A 17,486-nucleotide genomic window follows, 5' to 3' on the forward strand; every position below is an offset into this window, starting at 1 on the left:
AGCCTTCATAAGCGACATGACTGCAAGCAATACAGACCTCTCCCAACAGCCATATCCTAGTATGCAGAAGATTTCATCAGTAACGCAGGAGAAAAACAGGATGTGTGCATCATCATCTCATTTTGTCATTCCCATTCAGGTCATTATGGGCAACCAAACAGTACGATGTTCGGCCTTGTTAGATTCTGGAGCATGAGGGAATTTTATGGACTTAAAATTCACATTGGATAATAATATTTCAAGCAGAACTAAATCCATACCAATCGAAATGGAAACGGTGGACGGATCACCCTTATCTTCTGGACCTGTTACTCATGAGACGATTGAACTTGAGATTTGTATGGAACCTGATCATCACGAAACTGTCAGTTTCCATCTGATTTCCTCTCCAAAATTTCCCGTTATCCTAGGAGTTCCCTGGTTCTCAACTCATAACCCCTCTATCAACTGGGCTTCAAGGACCATTACCTTCCCTTCAGAATACTGTAAGAACAATTGCCATAGTGATCCACCTGTTCCTAAACAAATCCAAGTATCTGAGATTTCTCATACGAAGGAAGATAAACTACCACCACAATACCAACAATTTTCTGATGTCTGCAGCAAGAAAAAAGCTGATCAATTGCCTCCTCATCGTCCGTATGACTGCCCCATCGAGCTGCTTCCTGGAACAACTATTCCATTCGGGCGAATTTACAATCTCTCTGAACCAGAACTGAAGGTACTGAGAGAGTATCTGGACGAAAACTTAGAGAAAGGCTTCATCCGACCTTCTACATCTCCAGCTGGGGCACCCTTATTCTTTGTTGAAAAGAAAGACTCAACTCTGCGGCCATGTATCGATTACAGGGAAATTAATAAAATTACCGTAAAAAATCGCTACCCACTTCCATTAATTCCAGAGTTATTAGAAAGACTCCGCTCTGCTAAAATTTTTACTAACCTGGACCTGAGAGGGGCCTACAACCTCATACGGATTCGCCCTGGAGATGAGTGGAAGACCGCCTTCAGAACAAGATACGGACATTTTGAGTACCTAGTGATGCCTTTTGGCCTTAGCAACGCCCCAGCCACCTTTCAGCACTTCATTAATGATGTGTTTCGAGATTTTTTGGATCAATTTGTTGTTGTTTATCTCGATGACATTCTTATATTTTCAGATACCTTGGAGGAGCATCGCAGGCAAGTCCAGTTAGTCTTGGAACGTCTACAGGAGAATCATCTCTACATAAAACTTGAGAAATGTGAATTCGAACAACCCACGATCCAATTTTTAGGATATGTCATCTCCCCAGAAGGTCTGAGCATGGATCCTGGTAAGATCAATGCAGTGGTGGATTGGCCACCCCCAAAGAATTTGAAAGACGTTCAGCGCTTCATTGGCTTTGCCAACTTCTACAGAAGATTCATTAAAAACTTTTCAAAAATTATTCTGCCAATCACCTTGCTAACCAAGAAAACCCAAGTTTTTTCTTGGTCTACAGAGGCGCAGGAGGCTTTTGACAAATTAAAAAATCTTTTTACTTCCGCACCACTACTAGTCCATCCAAATCCGGAACTGCCATTTGTTGTTGAAGTGGATGCCTCGGATTCTGCAGTGGGAGCCATTCTGTCTCAGCGAGTTGGAGATAAGATGCAGCTTCATCCATGCGCATTTCTTTCTCATACCATGTCACCGGCGGAAAAGAACTACGACATTGGGAATAAAGAACTTTTAGCCATAAAAGTCACCTTCTCCGAGTGGAGACATCTCCTAGAAGGTGCCAATCATCCGGTGACCGTCCTCACTGACCACAAAAATCTAGAGTTTTTACGCACAGCAAGAAGACTGTCTGCAAGACAGGCACGGTGGGCCTTGTTTTTCCTCAAGATTTAATTTTGTAATTTCCTATCGGCCTGGTTCGAGAAATGGCAAAGCTGACGCCCTGTCCAGGATTTGTTCTGAACCTCAGGAGAGTTCTAATACTGACAGTACTATTCTGGGCCACAAAAATTTTTTGGGAATATTGGACTCTAAAGTTTTTTTGCTCAGATTAAAAATGGCTACCACAACGACCCTTTTCTTAACCATCCTCCTAAAGATGTCAATCTTTTTTTCAAGAAGGGTTTTTGGATGCTGAACCACAGGGTTTATATCCCAGAATCGGTGAGACTCGAAGTCCTCAAATTAGTCCATGATTCTAAACTTGCAGGACACCCCGGAGTCATGAAAACCCAAGAACTACTACTTCGTTCCTTTTGGTGGCCTAATTGTAGAAGGGATGTGAAAAAATGTGTCCTCCTGTGTAACATGTGCACGTAACAAGACACCACGTTCCTCTCCTTTAGGACTTCTACAACCTCTTCCAGTTCCATCCAGACCTTGGGGATCAATCTCAATGGATTTCATCGTGGATCTACCTCCATCTAAAAAGATGACTGTGATTCTCGTTGTGGTAGACCGACTCACAAAGATGGCCCATTTCATCCCAACTAAAAGAATTCCTACTGCGGAACAAACTGCTGAGTTAATGATCAAAGAGGTTTTTAAGCTGCATGGGACTCCTGATAATGTAGTTGTGACGGGAGTATTCTCCAGAGCAAGGAGGGACAACAGGCCTGGGAACGATCCAACAGATTTATTGACCAGAAAACAGGAACAACACGAAGGTAATTTGCAGAGTCCCAAAATAAGTCCACAGGAAACTGATTCGGGGGCACCTCCCGACAATCCTTGTGCCAGATCACAAAACCATAGTCCTTTAAGAGTCCCAGAAATCCACCACGATCACACAGAGGCTGAGGCTTCCTCAGACAGCCTCATCCTTCTCTTTTAGCACCCAACTCACATCTGACTGAGTTGCACAGGGATCTAGTGTCTCTGCTCCTGGATCAGCCCATGTGTGTAGTGGAGGAGGGTTCCACTCCTCCTATGCAATGGTTTGGCCCACAGCAAGGCACCGCTGTGTCTAGGAGGATGTGCATTGTCAGTCCTCCCCCTGCTGAGGAGAACAATGGTGATTCCCCTAGCTGTGTTGACCCAAGCCTGAATTCAATTATGGTCTAGATACACAAGTCTTGTGGAAAGGAGACAGGTTACTTGCATAATTACATTATAGTCCCAGAGACACAGGCAATGGGGGAAGGGAACATATTGTTACAGGTACACACAAGACATTGCAAAGTATTGGGGAAAAATACATATCATGACAATCCCTTCCCCTCCTAATTTGTGTACGTACTAGGGACCTCTACAGGTCACTGGTTAAGTACACAAAGGCATGGCGTAACTTACATGTGGCTTCATGCAGCCACGAATTGGCATCGTACCTTTCCCACATCATTGCCCAGGAGAACAGCTGCAGGCAGACCACCCATCACCCCAACCACACATCGCCTGACCCCAAAACCAAAGTTCAGATCCACAGTGGCTGTGGGAATAGTCCTCCATTGTCCACCAGCCAGTTCAATGACAATCCCAGGTCCTCTATGGATTGCCTCAGGCCGAACCACTCGGGGATCAGCCAGCATGAGGAAAGCCCCTGAGTCACAAAATCCAACAAGTCTTTGTCCATCCAGCACGACCTCCTGCAAGTGCTTACCTCGATGAGCTGAAGTCGTCATAGCTGCGGGTGGCACACCATAAACTCCTAGTGGTGCAACATGGGTGGGTGAGGCACTAGGCCAGTCCTCACGTAGTGGTGACACGTCTTCCTCCATGGCACTTGGCTGTACATAATTAATAATATGATTGGGTACAGGATCAATCCTCATTTGAACAGCTGGGCAGGAGGCTTGCAGATGCCCCGGCTGCCCACATCGATAGCATCTGTGCTGTGTCTCACTCCATCCAATGCGTCCTCTTGGGCGAGGAGTAAGGGAACCTGCCGGTCGGCTCCTACCTGAAGGTGCTGTAGGGGTTTGAGGACGATTCCTCCATGAGCTGGCTGGACATGAGGCCTGCAGATGCCCCGGATGCCCACAACCATAACACCTGCGCTCTGCTACTTCCTCTCCTCGTCGTATTCCAGAAAACGCAGTGGAAGCAACAGGAGGCACATTAACACAGGTATCAACACGAGGTGGTGGCTCAGAGGAACGGGGAACAATGGGGACAGAAGAACTGGGGGCCACCGGTGTTGTGGAGCTGGTAGGCCTCTCTCCATCCTCCAACAGAACTCTCCACCGAGGCTTGATGGTGAGAGCCTCATCAGCAAGAGATGCAGCTTCTTCCACTGTAGCAGGTTTCCTCTCACGCACCCATTCCCTGATCTCAGCGGGGCACTGGGCAAAAAATTGTTCTTTTAGGATAACCTGGAGACAGGTGTTCCAGGTTAAGGCCTCCTCTGCCTCCAGCCAGCGATTACATATTTGTTTGAGTCTGTGGGCATACATCTTGAAAGACACTTCCTCATTACAGGCTAAAGTACGAAACTGGGTCCTGTAAGTGTCTGGGGTCACAGCATAATGTTCTAGAACAGTCCGTTTAATCTCTGCATACTCACAGTTCCACCGAGGGTCCATAGCTCTATAGGCTGCGGCAGCTCCACCCTCTAAGCCCCACAAGATGTCGGACGCGCTCCCTTTCTGGGACTTCCATTAATCGACACTGATGCTCAAAGTCCAGGAAGAAGCCCTCAATGTCACCGGAAGCCTCATTAAACGGCTTGAAGTCTTTGCGGGACACTCTGGGGAGTTCCCTCATGGGGGATGCTGTGGGTACAGTCTGTCTGGAGCTTCTCGCTGCCTCCAAAGCGATCTCCCTCTCCAGCATTGCCCTCTCCTCCATCCTGCGCTGCCTCTCCTTGGCTGTGCGCATGACCTCCCTCTTATCTTCTATGGTAGCCTCTTCTCCCAGCAAGGCCATCTCCTCCTCGTACCACACAACCCACTGACTTTTTTGGGTATTTACCTCCGGCTGCCGTCTTTCCTCTCTTTGCTGTGAGGATCCTTCCTCAGCATCATCTTGCAGGCGAACTGCTTCCAAAGCCTCAATCAGCTGCTCCTTGGAGAGTCCCTTGTAGCTGACTCCCAGTTCACGGGCCTTTGTTTGTAGGTTCACCGCAGTCCAGTTCTTGTACTCTGCGGTGCTGGTTCCCGATGTTGATGGGCCGTTCTCCTCCATTCCTTCTGCTCCGATCCCACCGCTGCCAACCAGTTTGTGACGGGAGTATTCTCCAGAGCAAGGAGGGACAACAGGCCTGGGAACGATCCAACAGATTTATTGACCAGAAAACAGGAACAACACGAAGGTAATTTGCAGAGTCCCAAAATAAGTCCACAGGAAACTGATTCGGGGGCACCTCCCGACAATCCTTGTGCCAGATCACAAAACCATAGTCCTTTAAGAGTCCCAGAAATCCACCACGATCACACAGAGGCTGAGGCTTCCTCAGACAGCCGCATCCTTCTCTTTTAGCACCCAACTCACATCTGACTGAGTTGCACAGGGATCTAGTGTCTCTGCTCCTGGATCAGCCCATGTGTGTAGTGGAGGAGGGTTCCACTCCTCCTATGCAATGGTTTGGCCCACAGCAAGGCACCGCTGTGTCTAGGAGGATGTGCATTGTCAGTCCTCCCCCTGCTGAGGAGAACAATGGTGATTCCCCTAGCTGTGTTGACCCAAGCCTGAATTCAATTATGGTCTAGATACACAAGTCTTGTGGAAAGGAGACAGGTTACTTGCATAATTACATTATAGTCCCAGAGACACAGGCAATGGGGGAAGGGAACATATTGTTACAGGTACACACAAGACATTGCAAAGTATTGGGGAAAAATACATATCATGACAGTAGTCTCCGACAGAGGAGTGCAGTTCACATCGAAATTCTGGAAAAGCTTCTGTACAGCCCTGGGAGTCACTGTGAATCTTTCTACGTCTTTCCATCCGCAATCAAATGGCCAGACGGAGAGGACGAACCAGACTCTCGAGCAATACCTCCGCTGCTTCATTTCATATCTTCAAGATGATTGGGTGGACTATTTACCAACAGCGGAATTTGCTTATTACAACGCTAAACACAGCTCTACAGCCCAAAGTCCTTTTTATGCTAACTATGGCTTGCATCCAGTATGTATTCCTAATCTTCCTTTTGAAACTTCTACCCCTGCTGTTGCTGACCGACTCAACAGATTAAAGGAATCCCAGGAGAAATTAATTGAGATATTGCAAAAGGCCCAAGAAGACTATAAAAAAGCAGCAAATAAACACCGTAGAGAACCTCCTAATCTGCACGTGGGTGACAAGGTTTGGTTGTCCACTAAAAACCTAAAAACACACGTGCCATCTTCTAAATTGGGACAAAAATTCATAGGACCCTTCCAAATTGCTGCACAAATTAACAAAGTTGCTTTCCGGTTGGAACTTCCCAGCAGTCTTAAGATTCACCCAGTGTTTCATGTATCTCTGCTCAAACCATTTTGTGAAAATCCATTTCCAGGAAGAACTCAGCCTCCTCCTCCACCTGAAAGGGTCCATGGCGAGGAAGAATTTATTGTGGAGAAGATTCTGGACTCTAGGAGAATCCGAGGTAACCTGCAGTATCTTGTGCAATGGAAGGGTTACGGACCAGAAGAAAACTCATGGGAACCGGAGGAAAATGTTCATGCTTCTAGGCTAACAAGAATCTTCCATCAGAGGTATCCAGATAAACCAGTCCCTGAGATGTCCAGAGGCCATCCTGGAAGGAGGGGAGTACTGTCAGGAATCGAACCTGGAACCTCTTGTCTGCTGGCCAGCAGCTCAGCCATCTGAGCTATGCGGCTGCTTGGAAGATCCCATGCGAAACCAGATACCAGTGATTCTTGTCCTTGATCAGCTCCACCCTGTGCTCTCCTAAATTGGCCCATTGATTGCTAATTGCCCACCCTATATAACCTCAGCCAGTACACTTCCTCATTGCGTGATTATTGTGCTTCCAGCCTGTAGTCAAGCTCCTTCTCCTGCTGCTGCAGCTGCTCCATCTGCTAAGTATCGCTGATCCCGTGTACCGACTTCTGGCTTTTCCTCTGACTTCATTATCCGCCTGCTCCATCTGCTAAGTATCGCTGATCCCGTGTACCAACTTCTGGCTTTTCCTCTGACTTCGTTATCTGCCTGCTCCATTGCTAAAGTATTGCTTATCCAGTGTACTGACTTTCGGCTTCACCTGACTACGCTTCCTGCCTTGCTCCCTCTAGTGGTTGCAATAACACTGGCTCCAACCTGAACCAGATCGTGACACAATGTTCTGTGCATTTAAATTAGAGATTTCTACCAAGATACCTTAGGGTTATCTGAAGGCTTAGTTCAGAAACACTTTCTTAGTTCTTTTGCTGTCAGTTCAATTTTAATAGCATGTTACTGCAATATAATGAGTATTCTTTTCTAAAAACTAGTTTGGAAGAAGGCATTTCTCTGACATGTTGAAATTTTGTCTCCAGTTCCATTGTTCTTTCCAAAAAAGTCTCCTGAACCTGAAGGAAGGGCAATATTGTTTCCATGTGTTGGTAGTTTGAAATGATTCACAGTTGGCAATCCTAATTCTTGTTCAAAATATTTTTCTAAGGCAAATAGAAAAGTTACCTATAAAACTACTGTCAAACGAATGTTGATTATGCTCATTGCCATCATCTTCATCTTCTCCATAAGTGAGTGAACCATGGATGCTGTTTCGTTAGGGAAATTAAGACAAGCATCTACCAGACATCACTTATACTCTCGTGAAAAAGTTTTTTGTGATTAAGTTAATTTTCATGCAAGGAATCGACTGCAATTTTTTGCATTTTATCTGATGACTTCATAACATTCTACAGCTAGTGCAAATTACTACTATAGAAACTGAAGCAGAATACTTTGAAAACCAAAATTTGAGTCAGTCTCAATACTTTTAGTGGTGTCTGTAGTTCTTTCCCTGATTTTTTTCATTTTTACTCTTTTTTTTTTTTTCCAACAGCCATAATTTTTATATTTTTCTTTTGACATAATCATATGTAGCCTTGATTATTTTGGGAAAAGCAGTTTTGAATCACAAAATTCAGTTGCCATATGTTGTTTTGAAAAACTGGAAAAAAAATTGACTAGAATGTTTAAAAAAATATGCAATTCTGCCATAATTGTTTTTTAGATTTTAATTTTATGTTGCTCGTTTATAGTTAAAAAAGATGTTGAAGCATGAAGCACTCATACCAGGTCAGTATGAATATGGCGATAGCAAATTTACTTAGATTATTTTTATTTAATTAGTGAAGATAATATTTTTAATTTTGCAAATTAAACTTATTTGAAACTTTTTTCAAAAGCAGTTTTATTTTCTGTTGATGGAGGTATTTGAAGGCTTGTTTTTTGCATGCTAAGTTTACAGTTTTATTCTTGCCAATTTTGGTTACATACAAAGTTTGATTGCTTTTTATTGTATTTTGAAGTTTATTGCTTGAGGTAAATAATGTTATATTTGGATAAATTGGACTCTTACTAATGCAGCAACATCAAATATGTTTATTTTTTATTTTCCTTTTTTTTTATTTCCTTCTTACTTTAACTTTATTTTTAGTCTCTTTAGGAGACTTGATTCCTTTGCTTCCTTGTTCAATATGTGCCCAATTTGTTTTACAGTATATAGTGTAAATCATGGTCTTATATGTGGACCATCCAGTTACTGGACTTCATGGGACCACCATGAACTCAGCAATGGGAGGCTTCACCAGGTATCTGGTTGCCTTAGTAATACATCAATACCCTTTGATCTTGTCTTTTGGGGCCCATGGAAACCGGTGCACGAATACATCAATGACTACTCCATTTAAATGCAGCTGTCAGAGATTGACAGTAGCATCTAAATGGTTGAACAGCAGCAATCAGAGAGTTGGCTACTGTTAGAGACACATGCCAGTTTTGAAGCAAAGCTGGAATCTGACACATATAGAGCAGGGTTGACTTCTGAGACTCCTTTATATTTGCAGACCCAAGAGAGGAGGCATGAGTCTAAGGGTTACACTTAACGATGCACGAGCGATCCCGACAACGATAAGGATCGCTGGTGCATCGCTAAGTGGTCGCTAGTCAGCTGCCACACAGGCAGATCTCACCAGTGACATAGCAGTGGTCGGCGGTCGCTACTTACCTGTCAGACGCAGCGATCCTGACGTCCTCCCGCTCGTCGGCGCCACAGGAAGCCCAGCAGGAAGCGCCTGACGACAAATGATCCAGGACATTCTCGCACGATCAGCAATAACCAGCTGGGGAGCTGGTCGGAGGTAAGTATCAGACATAGCGATATCGCTAGCAATATCGTTGCTACGTCACAAAATCGGTGACGTTACAGCGATATTGCTAGCGATATCACTATGTGTAACGGGGGCTTAAGAGTGATGAGTCCATGAGTGCAAAGATGTTTAGTTACTTATCTTTTTTCCTGATTTACAGTAATGTGCAAAACACTTTGGCAGATGTAGAAAAGTGCAATAAATTTAACAATTAATTGTAAATGGTGAAGATTAATGGTGTCCTCAATGCTGAGAAATATAGACAGATACTTATCAATCATGCAATACCATCAAGGAGGTATCTGATTGACTTCAATTTTTTTTTTTCAGCAGGAAAACAACTCCACACATACAGCTGTACACAGAAAAAATAAAACTGTTTTGAAGGCAAATGGCGGTCACATAAAATATTAATTTAATTTAGACTTCTCTTTATTCAATGATTTTCCATTTTGCTGATTTATAAAACTAAACTATTAATACCTATATTTTGAAAACATTTTGACTCTTTTTTTCCACACCTGTCTAAAACTTTAGCAGATTTAATTAATATCAACAATACAAATCCTTAATCCCTTACTTTTTTATCGCTGAGTCCAGACACAGTATCCACATACTCCTCCTGGATCATGAATGCAGCCAGATTGGCAGTGTAGCTGGCTAGAAATATTACTGCAAAAAATGCCCAGATGAGAACCATGATTTTACTTGTAGTGCCTTTTGGGTTTTCGACTGGAACAGAGTTGTTAAATACTAGAGCCCAGAGCAACCAGATGGACTTGCCAATTGTGAATTTGGAACCTCCGGGACCTGAAAAAAGAAAATTAAATTATGCTTCTGTTAATTAACATGGAGGCAGTGGTAAGACAAAAAATATTTACTTATAGAACATTTATTTCAGAAGTTTTCCGCTTCCATTACAATCAATTACATTTATTCAGAATGTTATTTATCTACAATTTTACCTAATTTATGTGTTTTTTCTAATTATCATCATCATTGCATGGTAAATCTTTGTGTAGCATTTTTTGCACTTTGCTTATTCTACAGTATATTGTTAATGGAATCGGCTCTGTTGTGACACAATGATATAGGACCAAAAAATTTAAAAAATTTAAAAGATAATACTTATAAACTGGTACAGTGAAAAAAAGCAAATTAGCCACAATACTATTAAAGCCACTATATTGCTGTACTATTTGTCAGGGATCAATACTCCCATTTCCACCACCTTGTCAAGAATACAACTTGCTGACACACGTGCATCTGATATCATAAAGGTAGACTCCGATTCCCACTTACTTGCCGAATGACCTACCACAATAGGCTGGCACTGAGTTAAATGCAACCCACAGACAATGTTCACATCCACAGCTCAATATTTCACTGACACCCTTCGCTATTTTGATAGTCCAGTGAGACCCCTGTGAGTCACACATGCCACCCAAATTTCCTGCACACTTGATAGAAACATTTCTTGCATGTTGGCATACACAAGGTAATCCAATCAAGCTTTCCTTGCCCCCTTCAGGGTTTGTTAGAACATTTAGAGAAGCAAGGAACAAACATATTCATTTTTAGATTTAACTAGCTAGAGAGCCCGGCGCTGCCCGGGCATAGTAACTAACTACGGTTAGTTATAACAAATTATAATGATTATATCTATATATATATATATAAAGCTGAGTGTAGAGCCTCGCCCATTCCGCATAGCCACATTCACTATAATATCCCATATCATCCCGTCAGCCAGAGCAACCGAACTACTACCACATATATCCCACATCAGCCAGAGCTACCGGACTACTACCCATAATATCCCACATTGTCCCATCAGCCAGAGCCACCGGACTACTACCACTAATATCCCACATCATCCCGTCACCCCGAGCTACCGGACTACTACCCATAATATCCCACATCATCCCGTCAGCCAGAGCCACTGGACTACTACTCCTAATATCCCACATCATCCCATCAGCCAGAGCCACCGGACAACTACCACTAATATCCCACATCATCCCGTCAGCCTGAAGTCAGAACCAGAGCGCTGAGTGGAGTGGTCCTAACTTCCATACTGGGGATCCCTTTAAGAGAGGCCTGGCGTCAGAACCAGAGCGCTAAGTGGATTTGCCCTGACTTCCATACCAATGATCCCTTTAATAGAAGCCTGGGGTGAGAATCAGAGTGCTGAGGGATTTACCCTAACTTTCATACTGGAGATGCCTTTAAGAGAGGCCTGGGGTGAGTACCAAAGCGTAGAGTGGATTTTCCCTTACTTCTGTACCGAGGATCCCTTTAAGAGGAGACTTGGGTCAGAACCAGAGTGCTGAGTGGATTTGCCCTAACTTCCATACCGGGGATCCTTTTAAGAGAGCCTGGGATCAGAACCAGAGCGCTGAGTGGACTTGCCCTGACTTGCATACCAATGATCCCTTTAATAGAACCCTGGGGTCAGAATCAGAGCGCCGAGGGATTTGCCCTAACTTCCATACAGGAGATCCCTTTAAGAGAGGCCTGGGGTCAGAATTAAAGTGCTGGATGGATTTGCCCTGACTTCCATACCGGAGATCCCTTTAAGAAGGGCCTGGGGTCAGTACCAAAGCACAGAGAGGATTTGCCCTAAATTCCACACCAATGATCCCTTAAAGAGACCCTGGGGTCAGAACCACAGAGCTGAGTGGAACTGTCCTAACTTCCATACTGGGGATCCCATTAAGAGAGGCCTGGGGTCAAAACCAAAGTACTGTATGGATTTGCTCTGACTTCTATACCAATGATCCCTTTAAGAGGGAAGATGTGCCTACGGGATGGAGGATGTGTGATGGGCATATGGGCAGGGAGGGGGTGGTTCATTTCTGTCATGTGCTCTCTGCTCCTTTCTGGGGGGAGACAATGGCTGGGAGCTTATGTTCCCGGGGATGCTAGATTTCTCCCACCAAGTCAGTGTCTGCTGAGGTGTTGTCAAGTGCGAAAACTGTTGGTCATAGCAACCAATCACAGCTAAGCTTCTTTTGAATAGCTGTAGTGAAATGAAAGATGCTTCGTCATTGGTTGGTGATACACACACATTCATTTTTATATAGAGAGATATACAAAAAGAGGTACAATGCTTAACAAAAAAAAATTACAAAAGATGGAGTAATAAAAAGACACAAACAGGCAAAAACACTATAAAATAAAAGGGATAACCTAAAGATAAGTGTTACAAATTGGATCCATAAGAGCTTCTGGAAGAGGAGAATGCCAGAGGAAATATGGAAAGATCTGCAATACTCATTACTTCTCTTGCGGTCTGACAATGATATGCTTTGGATGACATTTTATAAAGAGACTCACCAGACCCCTCACCCCTAAGTCAACTGAGGTAAGATGATTTCATTGTAAACCAGTTTTAGACCATATTTCTGCTGTCGGAAATAATTTCCCCTAAGAACCTAGTAGATACAATATGGTCGTCATGGTACTGAACACCCTTCAAGCATTCTATGCATTCCACACATGAATATGATATAATTCAGGGAGATATTGCGCTCCTGTGGGTTGCCAGCTATCAAAATTGTTGCAATTTTACCCACAGATGCGAATATGTTCCCGGATCATGGATATATCCATGGATCAATCTCAGAATTTACAAATATGGCCTGGAAGATTTTGTACTTCCATTGCCATATGACACCTCTGATATGGATTTGTTCTGTCTGTATCTTCAGCTTGCATTGATTAGCACCTTTTTATTATTTAGGATGTACACAGTCAATGTTTGACATTCCAAGAACTATCAGCTACACGTTAATTACTCCTTCCATAAGGTGGCTCTATAGAGCTCAAGCCTTCTTTCTCTCTGAAGCAATTTGCATGTTAAATTTCCCAAGAGGAGCATTGCACGGTGAATAAGCCTCCTTACCTTGAAGAGCCAGAGCTGGTTTGTCACTCTCCACAAGGAGAAACCTTACCCCTTAGACACTCCATGTCTACTCTCTATCAGACGACTTTCTTCAATTAGCTGTTCACAGGGAGTGATATAATGCCCCCAGTCTTTGATCTGCATAACTGTAACTCCATTTATGACACTATTATATATTAGACAGGGTGTCCCTAAAATCGGAACACATAGCAATTCTAATTAACTCTAATTTTCTAACTATAATATAATTCTGCAAAGCGCATCAACCTTCGCATCGAAAATTATAGAAAGCATATTGAAGAAGTTATTTAATATTTCAATTGAGTAAAATGTGGATAATAAATGTTATTTCTTGAAAATATGTATTTTCCCTTCACCCATGACAGCACCACCTGAGAGAGGGATCCGCCCCACCAGGACAGGAACCTACTGAGACATAAGGGGCGGCACCTCTCCCTCGCTTCAGTTGGGTTCCTGTCCTGGAAGGAATCCCACTGTGGCGGTGCGTGTCATGGGCGAAGAAAAAGATAAAAGACCCAGGCCCGTCCCGGCGCGGGAAGAACAGGTAGCTTACCTGTAGCGCCGGCCGTCGGGTCCTGGAAGCGCAGTCCCCGGGGTCCCTGGGGCTCCGGGTTTGTGCGGGCGTGGATGGGATCCCGGTGGCTCCGGGAAGCCCCCACCGCACCGCCCTCCCCTCGCGCATGCCGCATCTCGATCCCCGTGGTAGGGGAGAGACGCTGGCGTCTTCCGGCCGCTGATGTCAGCGGCGCTTGGAATGCTGGGTGCGCCGGCTGACGTCAGCAGAAGGCGATGGTGTAATGGCGCCGGGTGCGACGCCGGCCGGCTTCTGAAGCGCTGAGCCGGCGGTCGCAGGGGGAGGGGAGGAAGACGCTCACCAGGCGGAGGCATGCAATTTAAAAGGAGGAAGACAGCTGTAGATCGGCGGTGCAAAATGGAGTCCGAGCAGGAACGTTCAGCGTCCCTGCCTCCCTCACAGCCCTCTGGCAGGAAGCATGGAAGCCATTCAAGCAGCAGTCGCCCCAGCCGCAGGTCGGGGCACTCCTCAAGGTCCAAAGAGCCCGGGTCAGGTGCTCCGATGCAGCCTCCAAGTCCGGTACCCTTGATTACGGGTGGTGAGTGATCTTCGTGAATGTTAACAGTATATTAATAGAGGTTTTCTATTGTATGCTTCACCCTGTAGGAAAGGCCAAGAAAAGCGGGAAGCAAGAAGAATAATAGGGGTTGTGCTATATGTAAATCTCCCCTAGCAAGAGACTGGCAAAAAGATCTCTGTGCTTCGTGCATTCAGCGGACTATGGCGGAGGAAGCGCCTAGTTTCGCAGCCAATCTAATATCTGCCCTCAGATCAGAAATGGAAGGCTCAATTAAGTCCTTATTGAAAAAAGGGAAAAAAAGCAGGAAGGATTTCCCTAGTTCCCCCTCAGATTCCGCGTCAGTATCATCTCAGGCGGAAAAATCATCCTCCTCAGATAGTGACACAGGGGGTAAGCCATGTTTCCCTGTAGAAGATACAGATGCCCTCCTAAAGGCCATTAGAACCACAATGGGCCTACAGGAAGAAAGGGCGGCTAAAACCCTAGAGGACGTCATGTTTGGGGGGCTTCAGGAGAGGAAAAAACGAACCTTTTCAGTAAATGCGAAAATCCAGGCGCTTATTGAGAAGGAGTGGAAAAAGCCTGAAAAATCGGGGGCCATTCCATCCGCCTCTAAGAGACGATACCCCTTTGAATACAAGGATACGGAGGTATGGGACAAAGTCCCAAAAATAGATGCAGCGGTGTCCAGATCTTCCAAAAGGTCGGCCCTGCCCTTGGAAGATGCAGGGGTTCTTAGAGACCCGCTGGACAAAAAAGCGGACTCATATTTGAGGAACGCATGGGAAGCGACAGCAGGAGGTCTAAAGCCGGCGATAGCGGGCACCTGCACGGCACGCTCCCTCATGATCTGGCTGTAGCAGTTAGAAGAGAAGCTGGCGTCAAGGGTCCCAAGAGAGAAGATCTTATCAGACATGTATCTCTTGCACGGGGCAGCGGCTTTTTTGGCAGATACCTCGGCGGACTCTATGCGATTGACAGCCAGAGCAGCGTCACTATCAAATGCTGCTAGACGCGCGTTATGGCTTAAGGGCTGTCCGGGTGACCTTCAGTCCAAGGCCAAATTGTGCTCTCTCCCCTGCGATGGTCGATTCCTGTTCGGCAAGAACTTGGACGATATTCTGGAGAAAGCAGGCGATAAGAAAAAAGGCTTCCCCAGATTCCCTATGGATCAGAGGAGACAGCCCTTTCGGAGGGGGAGATTCAATAGAGGGCGTCCTCCCGCTGACAGGAGAAGATGGGAGGATAAAAGAAAGAAAGAATCAGGGTTTATGTTTGGTGGAGGCACCTCCACCTCAAAAAAGTCACCACAATGACGCCGGTATTCCAGTAGGAGGGAGATTGGCACTCTTTTTCCAGGCCTGGGAAAAGATCTTCTCCAATACCTGGATTCTAAGCATCCTAAAAGAAGGCCTGAAAATCCCCTTTATTCGTCAGCCAAAACCCGTGGTCGTCATCACACCTATCAGGAAGATGACCGAAGAACAACTGGCCTTAGAAACAGAAATCCTGAGCCTGATAGACAAGCGGGTACTGTCCGAGGTGCCAAGCTTACAGGAAGGAAAGGGGTTTTATTCGCCCTTTTTCTAATAAAAAAACCGGATCAGTCGTTCAGGACAATCATAAATCTCAGACGCCTCAATCTTTGGATAAGGAACCCGACCTTCAAGATGGAATCAGTGACTACGGCAGTGAAGTAGCTACATCAAGATTGCTTCATGGCCGTAGTCGATTTAAAGGATGCGTATTATCACATCCCTATCCATCCAGATTACCAGAAATACCTGAGGGTAGCGCTTTATATTCAGGGCACACTAAGGCACTTTCAGTTCAGGGCTCTTCCGTTTGGCATATCCATAGCCCCGAGGGTCTTCACCAAGGTCATAGCGGAAGTGACAGCCTTTCTCCGGATTCACGATACGGTCATAATACCATACCTGGACGATTTTCTTATAGTGGGCACTTCAGAGGACCACTGTACTGCACAGTTGACTCAGGTGATCAACACCTTGCAAGAGTTAGGGTGGATAGTCAATTTCAAAAAATCAAAATTACAACCCCTAAAGAAACAGACCTTCCTAGGATTTATACTGGACTCAGAAAGGCAAGAGTGTCTGCTCCCAGATTCCAAGATAGAGAAGGTATAAAATCTGGCCTTGGCGGGCCGAAACCAACCATGTATGACACTAAGAAAAGCAATGTCCCTACTAGGTACCCTAACATCCTGTATTCCGGCGGTCAGGTGGGCTCAGTTTCACACCCGGCAACTCCAGGGGGAGATACTAAGAGCACAAAGATCGCTAAGAGGGCGTTTGGAAGGGAAGCTGGAGCTTTCCTCTAAAAACCAGAGACTCTCTCAACTGGTGGTTGAACGGGACAAATCTGACCTTAGGAATACCATGGGACAGACAGGCGACAGATATAATTTTAACAGATGCAAGCTCCTCGGGGTGGGGGGCACACCTAAGGGGCCTCATAGGTCAGGGTTCCTGGACACCTCAAGAAAGGAAGGCATCCTCCAACCTGAGAGAACTGTGGGCAGTGGGCAAGGCCCTAAGCCACTTCATTCCGCTACTCCAGGGTCGAGACGTACGCATCATGTCAGACAACAAGGTAGCAGTGGCATACATCAACCACCAAGGTGGGACAAAATCACACTCCTTAATGGAAGCAGCAACAGACATTCTGAGCAGTGCAGAGGAACACCTACACTCCGTGACAGCCCTACACATAAAAGGGGCAGAAAACATAGAGGCAGATTTCCTGAGTCGCAATACCCTGAGGCAAGGAGAATGGGCGCTAAACCGGTCCATTTTTCAAAAGATAATTCAGCTTTGGGGGGAACCGGTGATAGACCTCTTTGCAAACAAGCACAACAGGCAAACAGAAAGGTTCTGCTCTCTAAACCCGAGGGAAAATCCATGGGCAGTGGACTCGTTGCACATCCAGTGGAACTTCAGACTGGCTTACGCGTTCCCCCCAGTAGCTCTGATCCCAACTGTGGTAAGAAAAATCAGAAACGATCAAGCCAGGGTGATTCTAATAGCTCCATTCTGGCCAAAAAGGCCCTGGTTCGCTCTGCTACGGAAGATGTCCCTCTCCGATCCATGGGTTCTGCCAGAAATCCCGGACCTACTAGCTCAAGGTCCAATATTGCACGCTCAGGTCAAAGGATTCCATCTGACGGCGTGGAATTTGAAAGGTCGCTTTTAATGGATAGGGGGTTCTCCCCTGGGCTG

At 45.3% G+C, this 17,486-nt stretch overlaps 1 protein-coding gene across 1 annotated transcript in view; it reads right to left on the reverse strand.

Annotated features, from left to right (window-relative positions):
* The window catches only part of GRIN2D (glutamate ionotropic receptor NMDA type subunit 2D), a 699,139-nt gene that overhangs the window by 159,942 nt on the left and 521,711 nt on the right, over nt 1-17,486 (reverse strand). Inside the window, exon 8 of the mRNA XM_073571149.1 lies at nt 9,806-10,035. Coding sequence (XP_073427250.1) covers nt 9,806-10,035 — 230 coding nt within the window. The remainder of the gene's footprint in view (nt 1-9,805; nt 10,036-17,486) is intronic.

The sequence above is a fragment of the Dendrobates tinctorius genome, unplaced genomic scaffold, assembly GCF_039654945.1.
Source record: "Dendrobates tinctorius isolate UK_male_01 unplaced genomic scaffold, ASM3965494v1 ptg000028l, whole genome shotgun sequence".
NCBI lineage: Eukaryota > Metazoa > Chordata > Amphibia > Anura > Dendrobatidae > Dendrobates > Dendrobates tinctorius.